This window comes from Leuciscus leuciscus (assembly GCF_965113295.1).
Source record: "Leuciscus leuciscus genome assembly, chromosome: 13".
NCBI classification, from domain to species: domain Eukaryota; kingdom Metazoa; phylum Chordata; class Actinopteri; order Cypriniformes; family Leuciscidae; genus Leuciscus; species Leuciscus leuciscus.
The window spans coordinates 22,334,604-22,346,124 of NC_138737.1; the positions used below are offsets into that span (position 1 = coordinate 22,334,604).

The 11,521-nt window shown below is 38.4% G+C and overlaps 1 protein-coding gene across 2 annotated transcripts; it reads left to right on the plus strand.

The window, feature by feature from the left end:
* The first annotated feature begins 5 nt into the window (after positions 1-5).
* On the plus strand, positions 6-11,460 carry rnf34a (ring finger protein 34a). 2 transcript variants are annotated; one of them, XM_082188438.1, is made up of 9 exons: positions 6-154; positions 1,516-1,734; positions 3,384-3,571; positions 3,675-3,873; positions 5,815-5,877; positions 8,096-8,297; positions 8,488-8,517; positions 8,712-8,753; positions 9,959-11,460. In XM_082188438.1, exons 1-9 carry the CDS (start codon positions 149-151, stop codon positions 10,141-10,143), a joined length of 1,134 nt encoding a protein of 377 aa, XP_082044564.1. In that variant the 5' UTR covers positions 6-148; the 3' UTR covers positions 10,144-11,460. The 2 variants fall into 2 exon arrangements, with proteins under 2 accessions (XP_082044564.1, XP_082044565.1); XM_082188439.1 differs by lacking the exon at positions 8,712-8,753 and having other exon boundaries at positions 7-154.
* The last annotated feature ends 61 nt before the right edge of the window (positions 11,461-11,521 follow it).

The window sequence follows — 11,521 nt, forward strand, 5'->3', positions numbered from 1 at the left end:
CGCTTAATCACAGTCACATAGCGATCCTCCTGGACCTGGTGCGGCTGCAGACAGCGACTGTGAAATGAAGAGTTAGCCGTTTTGTGAGCAATGGCCTGGCTGCCTTTACATACAGCTGGGTGACTTCCCGTGGTGTCTTTGAGCTGCTATGAAGGTACAGTAATTTCTCATAATGCTTGTTTAGTTTTTGAACTTGTTTCTCTGTTGGCTGTGCATCAGGCTAGCATTACTAATCTGCTACATTTGCTATCAGCTCGATAAGTTACAGCTGATTTCCAGTTTAGCATTTCATGCACTATTTGTATTGTGTGATTTTGTGCATTGATGACATCTTTCATGCCTTTATATAGTCAACATCTAGGAGTTATATTATTTGTGTAGTGCATCTCAGTATTCAGTTGTTAGATGCAATGATCAGTAATGTGTTGGTTTGTTTTTAACTCTTCTGTTCTCATGTTTTCATTTGTTGGGAGGCGAGACCCAGCAACAGGACCGATCCTTCACTGTGTCACACAATGACAATTGGGAGTTGATTATCCTGTTGGCTCCCCATGAAAATAAAAACTCCATGGTTACTCTCTGTTAAATGTGACTAAGAGCACTAGCTGCAGTCTGATGTCATTTAAAGCACACTAATCCCTTGTTATAGCTTAGCCCTATTCCCATCCATCTGTAATGAGATTGATCCCAGTCGATGGGAACTATTTCTGGGCAGGACATTCTGAATGGGGAAATGATGCACAGCAGCTCAGACGTACCATTGTTATCAGGCACAAGACAGTATCACTCTCACAATGGCAATTTTCTACATATTAGATGTGTCTTAATTAGGGCTGTCTGTTTAAAGGGGACCTATTATGCCCTTTTACAAAATCTTGATTTTGTTTCTGTAGTCTGCTAGAATAGGTTTTCATGGTTGAGTGTTCAAAAACATTAGTTTTCACATAATTTAAAATGTTGCAGCACCTCTTTTCCCTGTTTTTCAGTAACGCTATGTTTATTTCTGGTCTCCTTATCGGAAAGCACAATGTGCTGTGATTGGCTGGCTGGACCAATGTGTTGTGATTGGTCAACTCCTTTGAGCGTGTTTGTTACTCCCCTTGCGAATTACTGCGCATAACTGCAAATTTCAACACATTACTATTACAACTCAACCAGGCCTTGCCCCCTTTTTGTTTTGTAATTTAATGCTATTAACCCAGCATGCATTGCAGTACGTGATCACACTATCTGGGTTTCACTCACCAGCTCCACGAAGCGAGAGAGCGACCGACTGAGGACGGTCTGCATGTTGGCCTATCCTATGATCAGCCAATAATTTATTCAAGTGCTTTTAAACCATTCCAGCATAATAAGATGCAAAAGATAACCTATTTAGATACAGCCACACCTGAAACGTGAAAAAAATAAAATAATTATTGACAGCACTAGTCTTAATACAACCTCAAAGGTTTGAAAACCTCATCATTTATCATCATTTGTTTTTAAAGTCTTTTGTGATTGTTTTCCGTGCAGGCGGGGGCCTCGTCCATGTGGGCATCATGTTGTGGTCTGCTGAATGAAGTGATGGGTACCGGTGCCGTGAGAGGGCAGCAGCCAGGTTTCGGGGCAGGTGCGGGGCCGTTTCGTTTCGCTCCCACTGCGGGATACTCCACATATCCACCCACCAACTCCACCAACACCAGCCTGGTGTGTCAGTCCTGTAGACAAGCCTTCTCTGTCTTTAGGAGAAGGGTAGGTAGACCTGCACACCTGCCATTGCCATACAATCTCATTTATTTCGCACATTAAATCTAAAAGCATTTATTAGATTAAAGACCCCATGAAATGGCTGCACAAACACAAATTTCTTTCTGATGTTGATGTATTTCCTACAGAATCTGTAAGTTGGCACCATGTTGACGGCTTGAATGTAAACCAAAATTTACAGTAAATCACAGCCGGACAAATATTAAGGTGCTATTAAGGTAGGGGACATTTTGATTCGATGTAGCTTTTGATTGGACACCAATTTTTATATTCGCCTGCGTGCTAGATGAGTAATTTTTTTGCCCATTTTCCCAGAAGACAAAGATTGTACATTTTAAAATCTACTAAAAAGTTTTATTTGGTAAATTTTATAGGTAGAGTGGCATATATTCAATTCAACTTTGTTTCTAGACTCAAGGTTATGTTAATCATCCAGCCGACAAATACATTTATACATCAAATTTCTCATTAAAGCCATAAAAGATTTTACTCTTGACTTGCAAAATATATCACTTGCACTACTCCACCTTGGATTTTTCAACATTTAGATGACCTTAAAATGAATATACATCGACTAAAATGCACAAATCTCTCATTTTGATTCCATGGGGCCTTTATCTTTGTGGAAAAGAAGTACAGTTTAGCAGCATACTTTTAAAAAGAACATCTATTAAACATTAAATACTTTAATAGAACATTCTTAAGTGCAAACTGAATGTAATGTTTTCAGACACTTAATTGCAAGTTATTTGCAATGAAATAAAAATGTATTATAGTTTTATTTTATATTAAATTCAATTAAGTAGGACTTTGTATGTAATTTCATAATTCTATTTTCTTTAAAATATGGATAAAGTATACTGCCGAATGTACGGACAAGCATTTCAAATAAGTAACATCAAAATAAGTGTACTTACTTAAAATAGCTTAAAATGCTATTTTAAGTAAGTTATCATTTTTACTTATTACAGAGTGCAGATTTTTAAGTGCACTTAAGTGTGTTAAGAAACCGTCATGAAAGTGTACACTTACGTGACTTTTAACTTCATGAACATTATTATCTGCAAGTATATTTAAAATGAATGAATGAATTACACGACAAATGCGCATTCAGGACAATTAAGCACACTTATTTATTTGTTTTACAAGGGTAGTAATTACCTTCTGACATTATCAAAATATAGACTAGAGTTAGACGACAATCCACAATCTTCATGTCTTCTCTTTCGTTTGAGATGAGAGATTGTAATTTTATTACAGCATTGCTTTTTGTCCTTTTGATTAAAGGACAAGTTCTGTATTTTACACTTAAAGCCCTGTTTTACAGATCGTTTCTGATGAAATAGAACGGTTAAGATTAAAATTTGGACACATGCTGCTGTCCCGAGAATTTTAGGTTTCTTTCGCTCTTTGGCTGCATATGGGCACTGGAACAATCCTTCCTAAAACGCATTCAACTTTCATTTACAAAGACGTGAAGCGAAAGAAACCTAAAATTCTCGGGACAGCAGCATGTGTCCAAATTTTAATCTTAACCGTTCTATTTCATCAGAAACGATCTGTAAACAGGGCTTTAAGTGTAAAATACCGAACTTGTCCTTTAAGCACAAATTCCCTCTTTTTCTCCACCATAGCACATCTGTTGCGACTGCAAGAAGAGTTTTTGTTCGCTGTGCTCCGTACTTCAGGATAACCAGCGCAGATGCACAACTTGTCAGCTGCTGAAGGGCACTTCATTCCAGCGTCCACAGCTCATGCGTTTGCGTGTTAAGGACTTGCGGCAGTACCTTACGTTACGCAATATTAACACTGATACCTGCAGGTACGTTCACACAGGCAACAGTATGTGAGCATTATTAATAATTGGGTATATTATGACCATATCATTAGTGTTTTTGAGTTGTTTGAATGCTTTGAATCCTTAGGGAGAAAGAGGACCTTGTGGACTTGGTGCTTTGCCATCAAGGTGCCGAAAGTGAGGATGATCCAGATACGCCTTCCCTGCAGTCACGTCCCCTGTATAGCCCACCCCCTTCAATTGAAGAGCCCACTTCCCCTCTCTCAGCTCTCTCTCCAACTCAAGGAGAACCAATCAGTAGGAGCAACAGCCCCGAGTCCAATCAGGTGTGTCCAGATGATTCTAATCTGTGAGCATGGCTATTTGGAATAACATGTTTACATTAGGAGTTAAACAGAACGTAGTTGATCCGTGATCCATACAAACCAAGCTCCACGGTTGATTCCTCTTTCACGTCTCCTTGCACTTGGATGGACACATACACACAAAATTGTCAAAATACCAGTCTCGGCAAGTAGACAGTCGGTTATGTCTTAAGTGAACGTAAACAGTTGAGAAAGAAAACGGATGTGTATCGTTATAATGGATCCGTGCATTAGGCCTTAAAGTGACAGCAGCCTATAAATACCTGCTGTTGTCTATGTCATAAATGTTAATCAAACCACAAAAAACACAGTTTTAACAAAGAATAATCTATATTAAATTTATACAGTGAACACTATAGTGTTATTTTAAATTTAATTACTGAATGTCTGTAAATGAAATTAATACTACTGTTAGACCTTACTTTATTTGTAACTTTGTTATATTGCATTTATCTATGCTTGTAATTAGTGTATTTGTTCTTATTTTTTTACTGACTGTTCACTTGCCTTTATAATGTTTTGAAAGTAGTTTTTGCTGTGGTATCGGAGTACTTAAAGTGTGCTTTAAGTAGCAAATGGAAAGCAAAGTTTTCTTTTCTTTTTTCTTTTTTCTTTTTTTTTCTTGCTGATCCAAAACAATTATCCAATCCATACCTCAAAAAATGTAACATGATTCGAACTGTGAGTTTTGTGATTTTTGACCATTAATTTACATTCATTTCCAGTATTCTAATTTTCTGTATGCATGAAATACCCTGATACATTTGCCAAAATGAGCAGTAACATCCTGAGCTCATTGTGCTGCATATTGTATCCCACAATACAATGCACTTGACTCATTCAAATAATAATTTAATAATAAAACATTACAAAAATTGGATTAAAAGTGCAAAATAATGTTTTATTAATAACACATTTGTAATAATACATTTGCATATCACTGCCTCCAGAGCAAGAGATCGACGAATGGTTATATCGCATCATAGGCCCCGCCCACTGGCGTTCGTTTATTTATCGGCTGACATTTGCATCACGTCAAAATCAAATAGGACTCACTATATTCCCTGTTGCTGTCTACATTGGATACAGTATACAGATGCACATTCAGTTTCTGACATACTCCACGCGCTTGAGTCTGTCGTCAACTGGACAAATGGAAGAGTGAAAGAATGTTCGCTTTGACGCGTCCAGTTTAAACAGCTTTTTTGCGTCTCTGTATAGACTTTAGAATCGCATCGCTTCATGTCCCGTATCGCATCGGAGGATTTTGTTTTGTAAACAAGGCACAGTGTAATTGACTTTGCAGAGAAACTTTTGTTGATGGAAAGATGAAGCAGCCAACTGTATAGGATCTGACCATTAGCTACATGGGCCAAAATAAGTTAGAATCAAGAATAAACAGAAATACACAGCATTTCAACAACTTCTGCTCATGGATTTGAAGACTGCTATTGGATCGTTGAGGATAAATGCCATGTTAGTTTTCACAAGCATTACTTTACAGAGAACTTAAAACTTACTAGCTACGTTGAACAAATGGTGCAACCAAATAAAGTAGAGTTAGTTACAAACTAGATAGTAGTTACTGAGCCTGTAGTGGGGACTTTACGTTCCAAAGAACTTATGCATGGCTGATGCAATCCTACCCAGAATGCACTGCTGTGCACAAAAATCTGTGCTCAAAATGCCTGTGCAAAAATGTTTTGGACAGTTTTGGCATTGGATTTAAGTGTACTTCATTCCATTTATACAACTATTAACAAGAGGATTGAATGATGTTGTAACTGAGAGTTACTTGGTTAACTTGTTTTTTTGTGGCAGTCAATGGTGAATCCTTTGTAAAGCTATTCTTAGTGTGGATGGCTAATATATTCTTTCTGTGTAAACATTCCTTGCTGATAGGATATTGAGGACTCCACTTCAGTCTCACTCCTTAACCTCGACCAGGCAGAACACACGCCAGAGGTGAGTTAATTCTCTTACTGGTAATTGAAAGGACTAACATTGTCATGAACTGTAATACATACTTTCTTGGGCTGATCAGAAGAAGAATATCATCTCCACACTTGACTTTAACAAAATTTTAAAAAAATTCAAGTAAATTTGTTAGTAAAAATGCATCACTTTTATCTGTCACATTCAGTGTTATTTATGTATTATTAAAGTATGTATTCATATTTTGTATTGGCATTTATTTTTGTTTACTTTACCCACTTACCACAAAATTACTCTACACTATTAGCTTGCGTATGAAATAAAATAAAAATATTGGGGAAAAAAAAAATACTTTAATGATATTCTAAATTAAATAGGAGTTGTTTCTGGATAAAGATCTAGGTGCCAACTGCTGGTTAGAAGAAAACATGTTGAAATTTGAAAAGTGTTTGTTTTTGCAATAATACCACATCAGTTTTGGCGCTTTTCCACTGCATGGTACGGTACGGCACGCTTTGGCGCTTTTCCACTGCATGGTACGATACGGCTCGGTTCAGTACGGCTCACTTATGACGCATTTCCACTGCATGGTACGGTACGGTTCGGCTCACTTTAAATGGTACCACCTCTGTTGAGGTTCCAAGCGTACCGTACCGATACTAAAATGTGACGTGAAAACACTGCAGATCACTGATTGGTCAGACAGAATCATCACTACCAGCGTCAATGTATTTACAGCACGAGACACTAAACCCGCTAGATTTAAATAGCCAGTAGACAACAGCCAACACTGTAGCGCCTGTTTTAAAAGTATTTGCTTCAAAAAAAAGAGTATAAACTTTAAAAAAAGAAATGGCTGAATCGTGGTCAGTGGACGAGGTGCAGACGTTCCTCTCGTTGGTTGCCGCGGAGCGGATGGGGAAACACGGAATGAAAAATTCGCATTTAATATGATGATGTCATGGCAGTAGAGACGGCAACTATAACGATCAGTCCCACCCACTTTGAAGCGGTACTAACTGCAGTTGAAAAGCAACCGAGCTAAAGCGAACCGAACCGTGCCGTACCGAGCCGAGTCGTACCACGCAGTGGAAAAGCGAAGCGAGCCGAACCGTTCCGCGCCGAGTCGAACCGAGCCGAGCCGAGCCGAGCCGTACCATGCAGTGGAAAAGCGAAGCGAGCCGAACCGTTCCGTGCCGAGTCGAACCGTACCGAGCCGAACCGAGCCGTACCATACAGTGGAAAAGCGCCATTTGTAAAAATATAACTAAAATGCCCCAAAAAAAAAACCGTAAGAGTCAGATTGTATTCAGAATAACACTTTAGAATAATAAATTATAAAAAAGAATATGTTAATGAAACCAATAGCAATAAGCAGAAATGAAATGTGTGTGTGCGCAAATGCGTGTATGTGTGCATGCGAAAGTGTTTGTGTGTGTGCGTGTGTTAGGTCTCACCCTTTCATATCTGCATTTGTGGCTGATTTTGTTTGCCAAATATTTTACAAATACTGTCTGTTGCAGTCACACGGTGTGTGTGAGAGCGAGAGAGCAAGCATGTTTGTCCCACATTGCATTCTTGCTTTAGCACCAGGCCTTAATTTCTGTGTGAAAATTCAGATTTATGCTGGATTTTTATTTTTATTTTATTTTTTTTTAACCCTTGTGCATTGTTCAAATTCACTACCCTTTCGTTATGTTCGTGGCTGAAAACAGAAACTAAGCTTTTTTTTGCACAGGCCTATCTAAAGGGTTAATGGCGCTACCTGGTTATCAACAGTAAAAATTAAAAATGTTACCTCTTCCCAGGTAAAAACCAGCCACGTACATAACGAAAGGGTTGTGAATTTGCCCACAGTGTACTGTTGAGTTTTTGAAAATTTTCAAAGCATTTTCACAAAATATGTGTCAAAATAAGATGACACCAAAAATCATTCCATTGCTGAAACACAGAGAAAGTTATGGCCAAATTAAGACTAAAAAACACCCCATAGTGGATGAAAACATCCCCAACAGCACATAAGGATTAATGAAAGGTAAAAAACGTAACTTTTCGCCTTTCCCGTTCATTTCCAATGTTTCAGTTTTTTGTGTTTAGATCGAGAATGAAACAAGTCACAAAATCTTATGCCAGTAAGAGGAAGGGAACAATGCTTTTGAGGGAAACATCAAATGGGGTCTGAACGGACAATATGAGGGTTAAATAGCAGAGATTATATAACATGACTAGAATGTCCCGTCACCATCAGGTTAGTCCTCAGACACGGCGGCGGGCTAGAGCTTCTCTGTCAGATCTGTCCTCCCTCGGTGACGTGGAGCAGTTGACCGTCAGGCAGCTGAAGGAGATCCTTGCGAGGAACTTTGTGAGCTTCTCCGGCTGCTGTGAGAAGTGGGAGCTGGTGGAGCGCGTCAGGAGGCTTTACCGGGAGAATGAGGACAATCGCAAATCTAGTGAGTGCTAACTCTGCTCTGCACTAACACTTCTCCATAAATAAAGCAACACATAGTCTAAAAATAAACGTTTGCCACACCTGCCAATTGTGAGAGAATTGAGAATAGTGTCGATAAAAGTTTAATTAAAAATTCTTTAAAAAGACTTATAAAAGTCCTTTTTATAAAAGCATGCTTTTTTTTTTTTCAGTGGAAAATGTGAGCAACCCCATCACTGCAGGTAAGAAATTATTTCACCTCACAGTTTGAATAAAAAAATTAATTAAAAGAGTGCAAATGCTGTTTTAGTTTTTAAGGTCTGAGTTGATTTCAGTAATGACCTGCTCAGGTTACAACAGTAAATTAAATGGACTGTTTAACTAATAATAATGCCTAGCTGAGTCTAATAGCTGTGCTTTGCTCCTCCCACTTAAGTGGTAGCTTATCCCCCTCCAATCTGCAATGGTGGAATCGGAGGTAAGGCTTGTGATTGGTGGAAATGCTCCCTGGTCACACCCACCAGTGCACTGCAATTTATTGTGATGTCATTGCACTTCAACCCCCTCCCTGCATGGCCACTGCCAGATAGCATGCATTCTCAAAGGAAAATTTAAAGTGTCATTGTTTACACTGCCATAAATCATTTATAATGTAATAATAATTTTATTGGTAGGGTTTGGGGTCATAAAAATGTTTCTTCTGTGACGTTTTACCCCCATTATCCCATTTCATCCATGCCCTTCATCAAGTATACACTTTATTTGATTTTTTTGTAGGGCTAGAGTTTATATAAACTGCACAATGCAAGAGTTGGCATGTAGTGATGCACTGAAGTGAATGTTTTTACCGAAACGGAAAATAAAGTTTCGATAATTGGTTCTAGGTAATTTTGTAATTGAACTGAGTGTGCTGTTCATGGTGTAGTTTACGGGAAATAAATCAGTCATAGGGCCAGTTCACACAGAACATGTTTTTTGGCTGTTAAAAACGTGAGACGAATGAGTGAAAAGAGTCAAATTGCAAGGTCTACAGATGCGCATTTTTAAAACTTCTTTTAACTTAAAGACAGTGTTTTTATGCAGCGTCATGCGCAAGACCTGCAAAAGACATAAGCGCAACAATTAAAGACTTTCGCCTACTCTACTCTTTACATTGAAAAACATTGGAAAAGTAGCGCAGTAGAATGGAAAAACACGTTCTGTGTGAACGGCCCCTTCCTTGTGTCGTGCATGAGACACTGCAGAAGATGTGAGCACAACAATTAAGGATATCTATTTAGAGTGTTTACATTGAAAAACCTGTTCTGTGTCATTGAAGAAGAGTTAACTGTTTTTTAGGCAATGATTTAGGCTGAAAAATGCAGTAAAAAAAAAAACTTTTTCGGTCTATTATTTTTATTGCCATTCGATTCTGGTCCATCACTAGTTGGAGGTATCTTACTTGAGTTGTGGCCATCTCTGGTTGTGATTGGTTCTTCCCCAGACAGCAACACAGTGTCGGCCCAGATCCGGGCCACATCTGGTACATGTGGATTTAACGCATACCCGTGTGGGCCAGATCTGGGCCGACACTGTGTTGCTGTCTGGGTTAGAATTGACATGAACCCATTGATGAACTCAAGATCATGTTCTTACAGGCACACGTTGTAATGGCTCATCTCTTTTTCCTCTTTCTCACTGCAGATGGTTGCAGGACCCAGTTATCAAATGACGACAGCTTGTGTCGCATCTGCATGGACGCTGTCATTGACTGTGTACTGCTGGAGTGCGGTCACATGGTCACCTGCACTAAATGTGGGAAGCGCATGAACGAATGCCCTATATGCAGACAATACGTTATAAGGGCTGTGCATGTTTTCAAGTCTTAATACTTCTGGGAGTACGTCCTGCATTAGGATTCGGTGAGGACGCACCCAGCAAGTGCCCGTCTTCACATCGAATTAGTGAGGAAGATAAAGTTCTCTGCTTAATTTGTCACGACGTTTGAGGAAGACTTCAGACGGTGGGCCACAATGGCTTTGTCAATAAATGCTTCAGTAAAAACATTCCACAAGCTCTTCTCTGTAATAATATGCAATTATTCAGCTGCAACACCTCACAGCCTTGACTTGATGTCCTACAGCTTTGAAGACATTCTGCTCGCAGTTCACATGCAAGCACTGTGAGAAACTCAAGAAAATATAAATAAAAAATATTACTCCAGTGGGTTCATCCTCATGCACCATAACTCAGGATGGAAGTATCCGAATGTTCCTATTGCTCTTTTATTTCCTTTTTTTGTTTTGCAACATCTGTGAATGGGCCTTTGTTTCCTGTTTGTATTGTGTTTTTGAACAAAGTTTTTCCTACAGGTAACATTGTACCTCCTGCTAACTTGACAGTGGTACCATTCAACAAATTATAAGCGGCATTGGCTGGTTTCTTGAGTATGAGACTGGAAAACCAGCCTATAAACCTGTTGTTAAATCAGTGTAAGTGGTGACAAACGAGAGGATGGAATGTTTTTTTTTTATGCACCAAATACTTGTGTATGGGGTAAATATCATAATTGAAAAGTAACATTTGATGATGTGCATTTTATGTATGTGCAAAGTAACCATAACTTCTAAAATTATGCACAGTGTAAAAAAGAGGGATGATTTGGGTGCCAAAAGGTGCATTTCTGTCTTTTAATGCACTACAGTTGTTGTTAGTACTTGAATTAACGCAAGTCGTAAAACCTTAAAGTCGCCTCATTTGAGTGATGACCCAAACAAATGATCTACCCATATTTTGTAACCATTATTAATGTGTATGATTAACCTGATTACAAGTTGCATCATGGCACATTGCATAGCGCTGACAAGCACCAGCTGCACTACAGCAATACCAGCCTCTCTTTTTGTGATATATTTTAGATTATAAGGGATGTAACATTTAGGTGTATATTCAGATTCATTTCATCCTTGTTTAACCTGTTATGTCTGACATGTCTTTAATTCCTGTGTAAATGCCTATTCAGATCAGTTTATTTTTCTTAACAAAAAATACTTTTTCTTTTGGTCAGTTGCTGTTACTTTAATATAGAATTAACAAGCGAGTTATGTATGTTCTTAGTTACTTGTGATACTTAAATAAAAGTGCTAAGAAAGATTTTCACTGGACTGTACTGCATTGTGATTAAATGTCAATTTGTTGTTCCGGTTCATCATTTGTGAAGTCAATATAAAATCAAAATTGACAATTTGAAAATGTCTTAATTTTTCC